Source organism: Pituophis catenifer, unplaced genomic scaffold (genome assembly GCF_029215685.1).
Source record: "Pituophis catenifer annectens isolate HBS135680 unplaced genomic scaffold, rPitCat1.0.hap2 SCAF_2, whole genome shotgun sequence".
Classification (NCBI taxonomy): Eukaryota; Metazoa; Chordata; class Lepidosauria; order Squamata; family Colubridae; genus Pituophis; species Pituophis catenifer.
Window position 1 is genome coordinate 81,589,972 of NW_027256882.1, and position 17,978 is coordinate 81,607,949.

General features: G+C 36.0%; 1 protein-coding gene across 1 annotated transcript in view; it reads left to right on the top strand.

The window, feature by feature from the left end:
* LOC139312326 (inter-alpha-trypsin inhibitor heavy chain H3-like) overlaps nucleotides 1-11,604 on the top strand; it is a 37,137-nt gene extending 25,533 nt beyond the window's left edge. Inside the window, exons 17-20 of the mRNA XM_070937031.1 lie at nucleotides 5,110-5,314; nucleotides 8,784-8,956; nucleotides 10,904-11,015; nucleotides 11,104-11,604. Of these exons, the coding sequence (XP_070793132.1) occupies nucleotides 5,110-5,314; nucleotides 8,784-8,956; nucleotides 10,904-11,015; nucleotides 11,104-11,233 (620 nt within the window). The 3' untranslated portion in view covers nucleotides 11,234-11,604. The remainder of the gene's footprint in view (nucleotides 1-5,109; nucleotides 5,315-8,783; nucleotides 8,957-10,903; nucleotides 11,016-11,103) is intronic.
* Nucleotides 11,605-17,978: the final 6,374 nt, after the last annotated feature.

Sequence of the window (17,978 nt, forward strand, 5' to 3'; positions counted from 1 at the left end):
AGAGGTACTCTTTCTGCATGATGTATCACCAGCCCAATCTGCATCAGCATAACAAGTAATTTTTGGTTCTTTGTCATTATTTGGTTCCAATATTAAACAAAAATCTAATGTACTTTTCAGATATCTTAAAATTCTTTTGACAGCTTCCCAATGATACAAGGTTGGTTTGCTAACATATCTTGACAATAAATTGAGAGGTAATGCAATATCTGGCCTAGTCCAATTAGATATATAAAGGAGTGAACCTATAACTGATCTGTAAAATGTGTTGTCTTTAAACTCAGGGGAAGATTCATCAGTGTTTCTAAGAAAATCAGTTTGCATAGGTGTGTCACATGTTTTGGCATTATTTAAGTTACATTTGTTTAGGAGTTCAATAATTTTATCTTTCTGAGTAAGTTTGAATCCCCTTTTAGTTTTGTTAATTTGTACACCAAGGTATTTATTCACTCTACCTAGTGATTTCAATGAGAAATGTTCGTTTAACTTATTTACAAAGATTTCCCTGCTCTCTTTATGCTTTCCAATATATAAAATATCATCCACATAAATTAATACAAATTCAATATGATCATTACTCTTTTTTACAAAGAAACAGTTATCAGCAGTGGTGGCGTTGAAATCCATGGTCTTAAGTACTTTTACCAAACAATCGTACCATCTTTTGCCAGATTGCTTCAATCCGTACAGACTCTTATTTAATAACCAAATTTCGTTCTTATTAGTGTATTGACTGTGTGGTGCTCTTACATATATTTCCTTATCTAATTTTGCGTGTAAGTATGCAGTCTGTATGTCATATTGAAACACGTCCAGATTGAGTGCAGATGCTACTACAAGAGCTGTTTTGACACTCTCTGTTCTCACTGTTGGTGAATAAGTGTCAGTATAGTCTTCTGGATATTTTTGTGCATAACCTTGTGCAACTAGTCTGGCCTTGTATAAGGTATTACCTCCTTCCAAATTCTTAATTTTATAAATCCACCTGGTACCTATAATTGTTTTATCCTTAGGTGCGATCGCAGGTGTGAATACATTTAATTCTTGTAAACTTTCCATCTCTTTTTCCATAGCTAGTTCCCATTTTTCTCTTTCTTCACGGGGAAGTTTCAATACTTCCTCATATGTATTAGGTGTTATTTGTTCTCCATCCATATGCATTATGTAATCTTTGTATTTATTTGGTATTTGGTTTCTATTGTTTCTAATATTTCTTTCAGGTTTGCTATGGTTGTCATGCAAATATCTGGCTTCCTTTTTTGTTAATGTGTCTGTCTTCATTTTATGCTGACTATTTGTCCAAGTTTTGGTTTTGTTCTTACTTTTGTTAATATTTTGATTTTCTGTTGTTCCTTCCTCGCAAGATATATTATCTTTGCTTTTATTAGGAAATATTTCATTAAGGTGCAATTTAGACCAATTGGCCTGCTCATGGAACACAGCTGTTCTGGATACTATAAATTTGTTATTATTATCAATGAATCTGTACCCTTTGGTTCCAGTTTCGTATCCCATGAATCTTAATCTCCTGGATACGTTTTCTCCCTTTCTTCTCAATTGTTTAGGTATGTGTACGTCTGCAGTAACTCCAAATATGTGCATGTGTGCTAATTTGGGTTTTCTATTGTACATCACCTCATATGGTGTCTTATTCACAATACTGGACCATGTTCTATTTTGAGTGTAATTTGAATAATGTAAGGCTTCTGACCAAAATTGTTTGCCTAAACCAGCATCCTCTAATGTGCATCTAATCATGGTTTGTAGTGTGGAATTCTTTCTCTCTGCAATCCCATTTTGAAATGCAGAAAATGGATTGGACGTGAAATGTAGCATCCCTCTATCCTTTAACCATTGGGAGAATTCTTTAGACATGAATTCACATCCCCTATCTGTCATAATTTGTTTTATTCTGATATTATGCTGTGTTTCTATGCGTTTGTAGAATTCCTTAAATTTCTGAAAGGTTTCATCCTTGTGCTTTAATGTGTAAACAAAACCATAGCGACTGTAATCATCCACTATTGTTAGGAAGTAACGTTTTCTATAGGTAATTGATGGAGTTAATGGACCAACTAAGTCCATATGTACCAAATCAAAAATATTGTTAGTTGATCTGTTAGATTTTTTTGGTCTGGGACTGGTTTTTAGTTTGGTGGATTTACATACTGAGCATTCCAAATAATTTTCACAATTTTTTATTTTGACACCTTCTGCGTGTTCAGTCATTTTTTGTACTACGGGAAAGCTTGCATGTCCTAACTTCCTATGTAAGATGTGAGCACACTCATCATGAATTGGTTTACCTATTTTTGGTTTCTTCTCATTGTGTGTATTTTTGTTATCATGAGTTATTTTACATTCATCATTGTCACTGTTACTGACACTTTCATCATCTGCTTCAATACAATCTTCCATATTTGAATCAATGTTATGTAACCATCTTTCTTTGGTTATCAGATAGGGTAGACCCCCTTTTATCATCACAGTACCTACATTTGTTTTGTTCTTTTCTATAGTTGCTTTCCCCTTTGAGAAAACTATATTGATGTCAGATTCTCTGCTTAGTTTTATAGCACTCAGTATGTTGTGAGGTATTTCTGGGATTAATAATACCCCCTCTATTTTCCCTAAACCAGGCAAGGTCACATTTCCTCTGCCTAATACTTGAACCTTTTCTTGATTAGCTACCTTTATCACAAACTTATCTTCTGTAAATGAAGTTAATATACTTTTGTTGTTAGTGGTGTGATTTGTTGCACCAGAATCAATAAGCCAATTATTGTTCTCATCTTGTTGTGTTCTGGTGCTGTCTTGTTTATTTAGCCCATTTAGTGACCCAGATTTTCTCTCTTTTGAATTTTCTCTACCCCCTCTACTTTCTCTGTAATTTGGTGGACTTCTATATTTGTGTCTATCTGTGGAAGATTGTCTGTAATTGTATTTGCTCCTATATTCTGGCCTATGTCTCTCCCTTGGGACTTTGGGACAGTCTCTTCTACTGTGTTCCCTGGATCCACAATTGTGGCATCTAAAGGCCTCATTATATTTATCTTGAAAGACTACTTTCCTAAAAGATTTGTGTTCTGTTTGGTTACTGGAACGATTTTTTCTTGAATTGTCTTCTGCTATCAATTTGTTAGATAGACTTTCTATTGATAAATATCCCAAATTAATGGTATCTAAGTGTGACATAAAGCTATCCCATGATGGATCAAGTGAATTGATAATAACACTTTTCATTGTTTGATCTGAAATCACTTCCCCCCTCAATTGCAGCTCAGCTCTTATTTTGTTTAGATTTATCAAATGCTCACTTATAGAAACCCCTGGTTTCACTCTAGAAGAAAAGAAATCCTTAGACATTCTTGTGGTTGTGGCTACGCTATCGCTGTGAAATAGATTAAACATGCATTGAATTATTTCTGATACAGTTAGGTTTGGTTTGATGCTATGATACATTGCAGGAGACACGCTAGAAATTATTATGAAAAATGCTCTATGATGTAAACAATCTATTTTTAAAGTCCAAGGTCTTCTTGGAGGACTAGTTATAAAGAATAGTAAATTTTCTTTCATGAAAATAACCTGAAGCTGTTGGTACCACTCTTGTAAATTAATGCCATCAACTCTAAGTTTTGGGAAGTCACTGGGTAAGTTCCCCACATTATTTTGTCCATTACTTACAACCTGAGGCAGTCCGTGGTCTCTCAAGTGCAGGAAATTACAGAACGGCATTGGGATGCTTGTAACGAGTCTGCGCGGTTCTCTGGCCAGTTCAAGTCTTTCGGGGCCGTCTACGTAGTTTTGCACATGCGCGTTGCTCATTTCTTCTTTGGCGCCGTTGTGGAAGGTTCTCTCCATTTCAGCTCTCTCGATCCGCTCCTCTTCAGATGAGTCGGTCTCTGGCTCGGTTTTTGGGGCTTTGGTGATGGCGACGGTTCTTCTCTTTCTCTTGTGTGCGCTGGCACTCGATTCTGTCTGCGGTGTAGGACGGAATCGGCATGGCTCTCTGGGCTCGGGTGTCGTCGTTTTCGAAGTCAGGATGGGAGCGTGCAGGTCTTGAGTTGTCGGTTTGATTTCTTGCTTCTTCGTTGATGTCTTGGAGATTTTCAATCTTGGCCCAAAAGCAGCAAAAAGCGTTTTCATTGCTGACTTTACTTGAGACTTTGTTAAATCGTCTTCACTTTCTGATTTTGGTTCATCTGAAGAGTTTGAGACTTCTTTTTCACTTTCTTCGTCTGATAGCGTTTTTCGCGCCAGAAATTTTGAACTGAGCGTTTTGATTGGCTCTGCTTCACTCTCTTTTGGAGTTCGTTGAAACCAAGATGGCTGCCATTCAAAATTTCGCGCGAGGTCACATCTTTTCTTTTTTACAACTATTTTCTCAGTAGTCATTTCACTCACAGTTTTTTGATCTTTGGGTTTTTCTTTAATGACGTTTTTCTCTCTCGCTGCTCCGCTGTTCCTCAGCATCTCCTGGAGGTCCGCGATGAGGCTTTCATCATTCTTTTGGCTTTTTAGTATCTTTAATATCTCTGACCTGAGTTCGTTATTTTCTATCTCAATTTCTTCCTGGTCGTTGTTTTCACTCATCAGTTCTTCTTCTTCAGTGGTGTATTCTTCGGATTCTCTCGAAATCGCATTAGTGGATTCGTTGATCATCTCTTGATCAGTTTCTATTTCTTTGCTGTAGGCCCTGGTGTTGGGCCTATCTTTCTTGGACATTTTTAATTACTTATTGAGTCAATTAACCATCCTCTGCTACCAGCTTGTTGCAATATTTTCAGGATCAGACTCAATAAAGATAATAGAAGTTAGAGATTTAAATATATCTCTCTTTAATCATAATAGGCATTCTATATTCGCTGAATATTCAAGATAGAAGCAAGGAAAATGGGGAGGATGGCTCCTTATATATACAAGGGGTGGAGCCAGGAGTGGGAGTGGTAAATTATGAATACATTAAAGTCCAAAGAATAAGTTAACCCCTGATGTTCCATATATACATTATTTACACATTAGAGAATAAGGCATTTACATCTGACAGAATTGCTTTCCCTTGAAAGAAACCTAGAAAGGGCCTCTCCTCTTCATCCTTTTTTTAAGGCATTACTGTCAATGGACAGCTGATTGGAAATAAGCAGAGCAGGAATGATGTCCAGCCACAGAACAGTTATATCGGTAGACTTGGGATTCTCAATGAAGAATTGAATATAAAGCTTGAAGTAACTCCTGAGAAAATCATTCTACACAATGGCACAAAGCAGATGACATTCACATGGTTGGATGAAGTTACCTTACTACATCCCAGGTAAGAGCTAAATCATATTTAATAGTAAAGTGGATTTGAGTCAAGAAACTCAAAGAAGGATGCTGACCCATCAAAGTATTTTATTTTATTATTTCATTATTCATAATTCATTAAATTTATTATGCTCTTACAGGCAAGGACAGTATTATACTGATTCCTGTTTTAACCTCACAACAAGACTATAGAGTGGGTTATGTTGAAAGATAGCAAGTAATCTGAACTTTAACCATGGTTAAACAGAGATCTGGGAATATGCTTGATAATTGTACTTATTCAGTTACACAATGTCTCCCTCTCCCTCTCCCTCCCTCCCTCCCTCTCCCCTCCCCCCCGCATGAGTGTGTGTGTGTGTGTGTGTGTGTGTGTGAGAGAGAGAGAGAGAGAGAGAGAGAGAGAGAGAGAGAGAGAAACACTGGGACAAATGTCATATAATTTTGCTACATCTCCCTAGTACAGGGGTGGGCAACTGTGGCCCTTTTACAACCTGTGGACTTCAACTCCCAGAATTCCTGAGACAGCTTGGAACTCTGGGAGTTGAAGTCCACAAGTGTTAAAGTTGCCAAGGTTGGAGACCCCTGCTTTAGGATCAAACACATACTCTGCCAAGTGGCTAAAAGCTTAGGTTGTACTTAACTTTCCACAGCTAGGCTGAACCATTCACACTGAGGGAGACTTTTTTTACTCATTGGATGTTTCAGGATGAAGCTGGCTTCCTATCAGGATAGGAAAGGGGAAAATGAACACTAGTATTAGTGATGTAACCTAGCTTGGGTAATGAAACAACTGCAAGAAAACAACCCAGCTCAGAGAACAGCAAGGATCCCTCATTTCAGCCCTGAGCTACAAATATTCTGCTTTGTTGGTCATATGACACTTTTTCAATGCTGTTGTAACTTCGAACAGTCACTAAATGAAAAGTTGTAATTCGAGGATTACCAGCATTGGTGGGTTTTTTTCTTTCTCTGAGCTGTCTACTTTGCCATTATTTTTTTAAAATAAACAAATAAATCTACCAGTCAGGGGTGGGTTCTACTTACCTTTACTACTGGTTCGCAATGGGGCCACGTGCGTGAGCAAAGCAAGTGCGCACATGCGCTCTTCTGTGCATGCGCAGAAGCGTTCTGATGACGTCGGGGTCGGTGGGTAGAGCCTCTCACCAGTTTTACTACCAGTTCTATAGAACCAATGCGAACTGGGGGCAACCCATCACTGCCACCAGTGTATCATTTTTCCACTTCCTCCCACTGTTTTCATTATTTTTTCTACTCCCTGAAGTGACTGGGAAGATAATGAAACAATGCACTGGATGGACACATTAAAAATAGCAAATATAGCTGAAAAATAGATAGTAAAAGGGAAAAATATAGTAATTTGAGATAAAAACTGCTTTATTCAAACTAAGATTTTGCTGTATTAAGCAAGAGATATAAACATTACGTTACAAAGAAAAATCTGCTGTAAATGTTATTACAGTAGAGGTTGTCCAGGTAAAGTAGAGAAAAAGCATTTTTATTTTAAAACTGGTTGCTGAGCCTCTGTGTCTCTGTGTTATGTGTGTGTTTAATATTTTAAGTTTACACATTTAATTGTAATTAATTGTAATTGCATATGGAGAGTGATAAGAGAGATAATGAATATTCTCATGGGGGGTTGAGATATCAAACAGACAAACATACAACATGCAAGAACCTTCTTCTGAAAACTATTCAGAATTTTTCTTTTCATTTATAATATTTTAAAAATAGAAAAGTTTGGGGAGTTTTTTTTAGACTAGGCAGCTCTGTAAATGATAGTCAGCTAAAACCAACAGACCTTCAAACCCTGTTTATTTTTCCAGCAAGATTGTAGGAAAGGCAGGAAATCCCTTTATGGCTCTAAACATCCGGCCATTCAGGAATTAACTATTTCCCTACCTTCAAAATAATGCTTAAAAAGTCAGTGCCTATCCTGAATTATTTTGAAATAAGTAGTTAGAACTCAGTCAGTTCCCATCTGAATTTTAGATGGGAATTTCAGACCAAATATAGCTGGCCTGGTAATGTCATGTGGCTAACAGAACACTGATCTCTGGATCCACTTCTCCCTGGAAATCTGTATAGGATAGAATTATCTCTCAATCCCTGATCCTCCTCCATTGTCAGTGTTCTTCTTTCACCCTAGAAGCCTGTTCAGTGGCCTCTAATATACCCCAGAACCAGTGTTTCTTCAGCAACTAAAACTGCCTAAATTCCACTTTGTTTGCCTTTGTATGGGGTACCTTTTCTGTACCCCATCAATACTAACTCATTTTAGCTTCCTCCCCCTTTCCATGAGACAATCCCATCTCTTTCCCTCCCTCCCTCCTCTCTCTCTGTTTATATATACCTTATCTGCTTGTTTGTTTATTTAAATAATGTATATTGCTGCCCATCTCACAATACAGTATTTTGAGGAGGTGAGCAAAAGATTGAAACCAAAACAGAATCATAGTCAAAACAAATCAGACTCAATAAGATATCTATCTATCTATCTATCTATCATCTATCTATCTATCTATCTATCTATCTATCTATCTATCTATCTATCTATCTATCTATCTATCTCTATCTCTATCTCTATCTCTATCTCTATCTCTATCTCTATCTATCTATCTATCTATCATTTATCTATCTATCTATCTATCTATCTAATCACATTTTTGAACCATCCATCTTCCTCACAGAGATAATCACTAAAAACACTAGTTCTAATTCAAGGCTTGGAACCAAACAAATCAACCCATGGGGTTCATATAACCTTCTGACCCCAAAGCCTCAGGGAACCAACAAGGTCTTTCATGGTTTATGACAGGCCAAAAGATCAAGGCCATCTGGATCTCAGGGAGAATGCAATTTGTTCCACGTTATTTTCCCCAAAAAAATTTGATAACCTCCAGGCATAGTTTATATGCCTGAGAGATCACATGTCAGGGTGGCAGACAGGGTTCACATGGTCCACTTTTTCACAGACTATAAAAATATAAATGATGAGGAAGGCCTGCCACAGGAAGGAAAGGACTTTGCAATTGCTTTCCAGAAGCAGAATGGTGAAAAAGCACATCCACAGGTGAATTGTTGAGGGAGATGGATGTAGCAGCTTGTAGTCTGTACAGGTTTTTCTTAAGATGGTTTAGAGTCAAACCAGCATGAATGCAAGGTAAAACAAATTACAGGTACACCACAGATAGGACATCTGTAATTTAGAGAGATCACATTAAAATCCGATGTCCTGTGGGATATCTCTAAATTTCCCAGGATTTTTTTCCCCTGTCCTCTGTCCATATGGAAGATTTTGGAAAAGCTTTGCAAAGCTTAGAGCTTCTTTGTGGTAGTGTGGGCACATTGAAAGCAGTAGTTCTACTTGTCTCATTGGTTAAAAAAATGGCTTGGGCTGCCTGCTTATACTACCATCGTATTGACCTGTTTCTATCATGTTTTCTTATGCAAACTAGTCTGACCTTGAAAATTATCCGAAAGAAGAGTCTGGAAGTATCTATGGGAGAAGGAGCAACATTTGTAATAATTTTACATCAAGTTTGGCGGAGAAATCCAACACATGGAGATTTTCTAGGGTTCTATGCACTGGATAGCCACAGATTCTCTGAACGTACCCATGGTTTATTAGGTAGGAATTTGTGCAACATTTTTGATGTGCAGAAGTTAAAAGGATCCGTTCTTTCTATTTAAATCTGAAAGGCACTGATAATTGAAGCTTCCTTCCATACAATATTGTGCTTGCAAAGATGAAAAATAGCAAGCAACTGTTTTGTTATTAATATACAAGAATAAGTCTTGGATTTCTTGATGTGATATAATTAATTTTCCTTTTTGGTAATTCTTTCATAAGGTTTTTTTTTTTAAAATATATTAATTTCTTTTGTACACTGGGAAAAGAGGATTTAAATATTTTTCTTGACTAGTTTCATTTATGTAGATATCCAAAGAGTTGATCTTATTCCATAGAAAGACTTCCAGGATGCAAGATGAATATCTCTCTTATTGCTTTATATTACAACCATCCTTTGAACGATGATATCATACCAGCATTGCAAATTGAGAGATATAATGTCCTATTTTTTTTCTTTTTTACAAAAAAATTAAAATATGATGAACATTTGTGTATCAGAAGGTAGTGCTATTGTTTTCAATCCCTTTTGTTTGAAATGAATGGCAGCAATGAAGTTAGAAGCGTGGTATCAGGAAGGGCACCGAGCCAGCAAACACTCAGCTCCATCCAGTCTGTCTGACTCTACTCAAAATTAAGGGATTACAAGGTCATAGTAAGGGAGTTTTTTTTTTAAAAAAAGTACAAGCTGACAAAGCAAGAAAATTAAAAGGAAATAACAGGTATGTATTTATTATAAACTCAGGAAATTTAAAAATTGTTTTTTGAAATAAACAGCAAAAAGTTGACAAAAACTTTTAGAAAGCTGCAAACCAATTAAAGGTCCAAATTAATTTGAAATAAGAATTTGGAATTAATTATAAAGAATCCTCCCTGCAGGAAAATGTTTTTTAAAAAATGTAATAAGGCAAGATTTTAAAAACTGGACACTACAGGGAACCCAAGATTTCACTTAAAGAAAAGAACACATAAACTTGTCTAATAGATACAGTATGGTGAATTCAGGAAATATTGAAGGACACGTTTGAAAAATTGTGTCAAAAGTTAATATTAACAATGTCAATCAACAGCAATATCTGACCTATATGGATAGTCTGTCTAAAAAAAAATATAATGAAAGAGAACAAGTGCTACAAGTAAGAGACTGAATTGAAAGTGGATTTAACAATGTCAGGTTACAAGAATGACATGGAAATATTATTTATTGGGCATACAAAACAAACAAACAAACCCTGATGTTTTATTAATTAAAAGGGACATAGAAATAATAAGTCAAGTGAGTGACATGGATAATTTTCCTATATTGGGCTTAGACTTATTAAAGCTTTGAAGTTCATGAGAAGGGACAAAGAAGAAATGAAAAGAAATCAACTTCTATGACATTATTTGAATGGAACAAAGTTTAAGATTATTAGAAGTAAAAAGAAGGAATATAAAGTTTACTCAAAGCAAAAATAGATATTTTGCTATTTCTGATAATCCTAAATGGACATTTGCTGAAATGACAATGGTTTATGAATTTGTTTATAGATAATAGATGGTATATAGAAGCAAGAGCTTATTTGTATAATTTCAGTAATTTAAGAGTGATAAGTTAATAAAATTGTTCATACTTGCTTTGTTGAAAGTTGGAATCATTTCCTTACATATTTATTTCTTGTCTTTACTATAGTCTTTCTTTTCTTTCTTTTTGCTTTCTATTCTTTACATCTTTTTTCTCCCTTTCACCTTTTCCTTTCTATTTTTCTATCTTAATTTTAATTTGTATTTATTTTAGTATTTATAATCTTTAATAACAGTACTTTAAAAGTCAAGTTATATTTAATAATAGGAAAAGTAGGTCTTTGGCTAAGTAGAACCTCTGCGAAGACAAAGATTCTGTTTAGTTTCTATTTGACATGCTTTTCTAGAAAACAGTTTAACTGATCTTGCTGCTTTCATCTTCAGGTCAGTTTTTTCACCCAATTAATTTTACCATACTTGAGGTCCATTCTGGATCTACTCCAGAGAAACCAGATGCTACCATGATAGTTAAAAATCACCAGCTGACGGTCACCAGGTAAACAATCATTCAAGGATTGTGGAAATGGTATTTTACCTGCAGGGAGTTTGCCTTTTAAATTTCACTTTCTGTGATTTTTCTGCAGGGGATGGCAAAAAGACTACACTGAAGATTCAAAGCATGGCACAAATGTTACTTGTTGGTTTATTCACAATAATGCAGAAGGTCTGATTGATGGCACATACACCGACTACATAGTTTCTAGTCTGTTTTAATCAAACAGATCTAATTATGATTTACTGTTTATTGAAACAATAAAATATTATTATTCCATGCATGTGCCTAATTTGCAAAACCATAATCAATTATAATTTCTTCTCTATAGTGAAATACTCCTATACCGTATGCTTAACCAAAAAGAATCACAAATCACCAGTTAATCTACAAAATTAATGAGCTATTGCCTCTTCCATTCCTTTCATTTATTACAGGGCAAGTCTCTTTTTAATATTAGCTCTGATAATTTCCTCTCTATAGTTAAATGAAACAAAATATAACATTGTTAGAAAGAGGTATTTTACCTTATGTTAAAAACCTTATAAAAACTGATGTAACAGCTGGGAAATTTTATATAATTTTCAACTGATATTAAAATTTGTGCTTCAAGATTTTGAAGTAAGCATATATGTGTTTGTATTTATTCTACACATACTAGCTAATCATTATCATCAGAAAAGCACATAATTACAAAAACCAATCCAATAAAATTAGTTCACATATTAACAGTCAAGCCTAAACAAATATTAACAGCAAAGACAAATAAACATAATAATTGTACATATGTAACATATTTAAAACAATGCCTTGTCATACATCAAGCATATATAAATCCGTATATATCTATATATACTAAAATAAAAGAGAACTTGGGAACTGTTAAATTTTCTCCTCCTCTTCTCTATTAATCGTAACACCCTGGTTAAATAAAACATTCTTTAAATCCCTTTTAATGGCCCAGAACTTTTCAGGGAGGAACAGCGTAAAGGAGGAATCTGATTCCAGTGAAGTGAAAAAGGGGCCTTCTCAGAAAAGTGTAAAGAACAAATAGAATTGTAGGGAGAAATAATGGCAGACAAATCCTGAGGGGATTGGGTTCTTAACACAAGAACTGATAGTTTTAGTGGGACTCTGCTTTAGAGAAAAAAAACAGCAAAGAGCATTGTACTATACAGTTAGTCCTTGCTTACCTAACACAATTGGGATTGGAAAATCTGTCATTAAGCGAAATATCATGTGACTGTGAGGGGCTTAAATCCTCATTTCTGGGACAGTTGTTAAGCAAATAATTGTGAGTCATTAAATGATACAGCACAGGACTGTGACTTGCAGTTTTACTGCTGGCTACTCCATTGACACTGCTTGTCAGAAGCTGCCTGTAAAGTGTGTGAATGGTGATCATGTGACTGTAGGTTAGGGTTTCCAGGTGTCCACTATTTGAGCGGACAGTCCACTTTTTTCACATTATGTTCACTATTTTTTTTCACAAAATAGTGGACATTTTTTTTATTCAAAAGCTTTATGATGAAATGGTACGTAATCTAAAGCTGTACAGTCTAAGAGAATAAGGATAGGAGAATCGCGTTTTGTCTTTTTTTTCACAAGTTAGAATGAGACAAAGATTGGATGCTCATTGCAATAATCACATTTTACACAACAGCACAAAAAATGCATTAAAGCAGTTAACTTTTGATATCGAAAATGTAGTGCTGAAGGTTTTTGCCGAATTTTCGAATTCTGTGAAGAAACGAGAAGAGTTGAAATCATTTTTTGAGTTTTGCGAGTCAGAATTCCATGAAGTTTTGCACCATGTTCCAACACGTTGGTTAAGTTTGTTTAAAGCGGTCAAAAGACTTCTTTTAAACTGGATACCTCTAAAATCGTATTTTATTTCTCTTGGATCTGATGAGTGCCATAAGGTTATCTGGAACCTTATTTCGGATCATGAAAATGAACTCGCAAAGGACGATGAACCAACAATTTCAGAATTGTATTTATATTTCACACACTTCTTCATGTCAATAATGCAAGACACCCTACTGAAGCTGGAAAGCAAGAAAATTCTTGCATGTGATCTTCACATTATCATGTGTAAGCTGCGTGATTCTTTGCAAAAAAAATACGATGAGCAGTTTTTTGGAATGAAAGTTTTATTTGCCTTACGTAAAAAACATTTGCCTGAGAATGCCGTGCAAAAGTTCAAGAAAGAAGCCATCAACGTGTATCAAAGAGCCATTGCGTACCTAGAAAAGTGGTATAATTTCATCAATTCAGTATATGAGACGCTAAGTTGTTTCAATCTAATTGATCGCAATAATCCTCCAACTTTAGAAGAAATGACGAAGATCTGGTTATTATCACCATGGCGAGAAGAACTTCCACCCAACAGTCTCTTCGATGAAATTTCTGCCTTAGAAAAAGTTTATGTTCATCTGCAGGGCGATTCATCCCTTGATAAGTGGACATACTTTTTCAAGAAAGAGCCAGCTCCGAGTTTACTGAAACTGTTCCAGTATTGTGCATCAATTCCGGTATCAAATACAAATGTTGAACAAATTTTCAGCGTCATGGGAAATTTGTGGACTGACGAACGTAACCGACTGCTTGTATCAGTTCGAAGTGAACTTTGTATATTTTTAAATATTTCTCAACATTGTACTGAAATTAAAGAATTATTCCTTAAACAAAAAGAATTGATCAAAGCTGCGCAGTCAAATAAAAAATACACACGACAGCAAGGTAAAATGTAATTTAATATTTTACATATTATTATAATATATTTGATGTTTTGAATTTTAAGTAAAGTTTTGAAGTGATTATTTTAATACATGTTAAAATGTTTGTAAGAAAATATATAATTTAATTGTAATTTTTTTTAAAAAAATTTACTACTTACCCACCCCACCCTCACCCCTGCTTGTCCGCTATTTTTTGGAAGCAGACCTGGCAACCCTGGCAACCCTAGGTTGTTGTGACAATCATAAATGCAAGGGCTAGTTTTAAAGTTACTTTTTCAGTGCCATTGTAACTTTGAATGGTCACTAAGTGAGGCATTTGGCAAGCAAGGCCTACCTGTGCTGATATAAGACTAGCCAAAGGACACTGTCCTGAATCAAGATTATGGGATAGGGAGCAGAATCGGGATCACAGGCCAGGAGACTACTGTAGTAATATAATCATGAAACAACCAAGGCATACACCAATAAAGCAGTAACCTTGTTCATTAGAGCCCATAAATATCCATCAAATGTCTACAAGTGTGAGAGAACACCCTATCAGGTCCACAGGTATACTAACAGAAGTAGTATACTTAAAGGTAAAGAAATCCCTGAGAATTTTACTCCAGTAGTTGTTGCTGACTCTAGGAGGCAGGGCTCATCTCTGTTGCAAGGCCATTGAGCCAGCACTGTAGTCATATGGTCAGCATGACATCACTGTTACATTCCCATTAAAGTGGTACCTATTTATCTAGTCGCATTTGCATGCTTTCGAACTGCTAGGTTGGCAGGAGCTGGGATGAGAATGGGAGCCCCCCCCTCACAGGGCACTCAGGTCACGAACCTGGGCTGCCAGCCTTCCAGCCAACAAACCCAACACCTTAACTGCTGAGCCACTTCGCCAACCTATACTAACAAAAGAGCTAGTCATAAAGTTCTCAGGGTGTGTCGGCTGATGACATACATCCTTTCAATCTGCAGGTGCCAAATTTGGAAATATCTTTCATATAAGAAGTAATTAATCGGGTATACAAACCTAACACTGGATGTATCTATATCATTCTACTAAAGAGATAGAGACATTTTATCATGCATAGAATGCAAGAGGATGCTAAAATGTTTTCACTATTTTGTCAGATAAATTTCTTTGAAGCGCTTTTCTGTAGATATCACGACACTTGTATGACTTGTACGACTTACAATATTGTGTGTTTGTACCTGTAACAAATATGAGGCTGTAAGAAAAGATTCTGTGATCAACCAGTAAATCAATGGACGCAATGTAAACTAAGTTTGCACCCCGTGGGAAACCTCCCCGTGGGAAATCTCCCCGTGGGAAATCTCTCCCATGCTTTCATGTGCCGCAGGCATCATTACTCAGGACCATAAACATCAGCTTTGGTCAATTGAACCTTTTGCACAGTACTTTTTAGTACCATATAGAAGGTGCAGACTAAATTATCAGCCTTAGTTATCCGCAGTCTATATCAACAGCAAAGACAACTCCAGTCAGTTGTTTTATACATTTTAAGTATACCCAAACCTACTTTCACTCCAACACATGCGTGCTATTTTACTAGGTTAGAATCTCTATTTAGAGACTATTTTATAATCAAATGCTGCTCACCCCCAGGAGATCCATGCAGTGTAATGACACAACACAATAACTTTTCTGTATCAAGTTTAAGATCTGAATTTTACTGTTACCTTGTTGGATTTGTATACATGTGTAGATGCATAGCAACTTACACATCCAGAAGGAAAAACACTTTTCACAATCGATAGTTGAAATGATGCTAAGGTGTACTTTATGTTGACATTCTTATCACACAGAAATGCAAAATGCAGAAATCAGAATTTTTTGAAGAGGCCATCCAGTCTGGAGGCCTGCAAAATACTGTTCCAACTTATTGGAACTCCATGGGCCTTGTATTAAAAAAAGGAATCCTAATTCTAGAAATAGTAGTACCTATTATTTTAATTTGAAGGCTGCAAAGGCTGAATTACTGTAGATAGGGGAAAAAGGGAGAATAAGAACATCTTTTAAAATTACAATTTTCATTACAGTTCTGTCTTTTGGGAAATTTTTTAAACTGGTGTTTCTCCAACTAAAGTGAAGTGCTATCCAGTCTCCCTCCAGGTAGCAGAAAACAAACTGACTTGAAATCTTCTATCTTTGTTGAAAATCTCTGTCCTGCTTGTGTGCCCAGTTACTAGCTGTGAATACAGCATCTTCTGCCAAAGTAATAGATGATAACTGGAATAGATTTTATCCACCTTTAGGCTGCCACAAGACAGTGTCAAAGGAAAAATATACTTTTTAACAAGCCGATATATGCCTATTTCAACTCATAGATTGGAGAAAATGTGAAAACAATGTTATGGGCCAAGTAGAAAAAACAGATATTGATAGGACAGCTTTGTGCCATGCTTAGGTGTAAAAGGATGGACAGGGGCCGAGGGAGGTCCTATCTGTTAATCATAGTAAAGGCTATGGCCAAAAAAAAGGGCCTCACCACTTTTAACTAGTAATTGGCTGGAACATCATTATTAAACATAAGAGGTAACCTAGGGATGTTTATTCTTAAGCAACTGCAAGAAGCAACAGCTTCTTCTGTTAAGTATATTACAGAATTTTGTCATTCATTCATTCTTGTTTTTATGACTGAGATCTATTCTAGACCATTGCAGAAATTTTGCTGCTCCTCTAGCCAACCCAACTTTTTCCAGATTTGGGAGTCAGAAGACATAATTCCTTAAATGTCGTCCATCCTTTTTCATTTTTTTTTCTGCAACAAGGGATTTTCCATTGTATTTGATTTACAAGCTTAAAGGGATGCTCCTTAACTGATTTGCATATACTGTACCTTTCTCTGAATTGTTTTCTGTATGTATAGTTCAATTTCCTACCTTTTAGCTAACATAACTGGATGTAGAACTTGAAAAGCATGAATTAGGGAGTTATCTAATAACTACTTACTAGCTTTTAACATGTGAAATAAGATTTTCTTTCAATAGGAGGCTGCAAATCTTAGCAGCACATTTTCCAGCTAGTTTATTTAGGCCAGAAGATTCTGTGTGTCTACTTTTTACCAGGTTTCTTGGATCAATAGCAGCATACCCACTGGTTACTCCCTCCCTCACTCCCATTTCAGGCATGCCTCAAATTGAACATGCACACATTTCTCCTTGTCATCTTGGTTATCTAACCAACTTTGCAAATAATTTGTTTACTGTGCAAGTTGGTCCTGCTGCTTCTTCTTGCTAAGGCTCAGTCCCATTGCTGACTAAGTGCTTTGCAGTGCCCTCCATTTTTTTCATGGTGCTTTTGATTGTTGTTCAACTCTTCATTTGCACTTTGATCAGCCCTGATCAGATCTCAACCCTGGAAAGTAGGCATTGGCAAACCACTCCTGAAATATTGCCAAGAAAATGGCACTGACTCAAAAGCACAAAACAGAAAAATAAATATATAATGATAAAATAACCATATGATTTCACTCACATATAGTACATAAATACACATCTATCTGCACCCTTTTCCAGGATCAGCAGCATTATGCAGAATGCTAACTCATAATTCATTTGTCACCATTCCACTTTTTCCAAATAGGTTTTGCTGATTATTTTTGAAGCAACATGTTTTTGTTCATTTGTGCAACATTTGTGGGTAGCTAACATGATGTAATATATCTAAAACCAATGTTCAATTTTTCCTAGTATTGTCCTTAAGAAAACTTTAGTCTGTCAAAGTGGTGGGTTGCTCCCGGTTCTCTCCGGTTCTTTAGAACCAGTAGTAAAAGCGGCGGGAGGCTTTGCTCCCCCACCTGGACGTCATAATTGACGATCTGGGCATGCGCAGAAGCAAGCAAGTGCCTGCGCACCCATTGTGAACTGGTAGTAAAGGTAAGTAGAACCCACCCCTGGTCTGTCACAATATTTTTTTTTATATATTCAGGTTTTATTTATTTAATCTTTCTTTGATCTTCTTCCCAGAATCCAGCTAAATAGCACATCAGGACTCTGACCTTAATCAAGATAAATCCAAAATCTACAGTTGGGCAATAATTTTATTATTAGGTTAACTAAAATTTCACAAGAAAGAGAAAGCTTTTAAATTTTGCAAACCTCTTCTTCAGGCAGATGTAGAAATTTGAAGTGCAGATAACATCTACCTGAAGGAGAGTTCTGAAGAATTCAAAAGCTTGCTTCCTGTAGAGCAGTGATGGCAAACCTTTTAGCCACC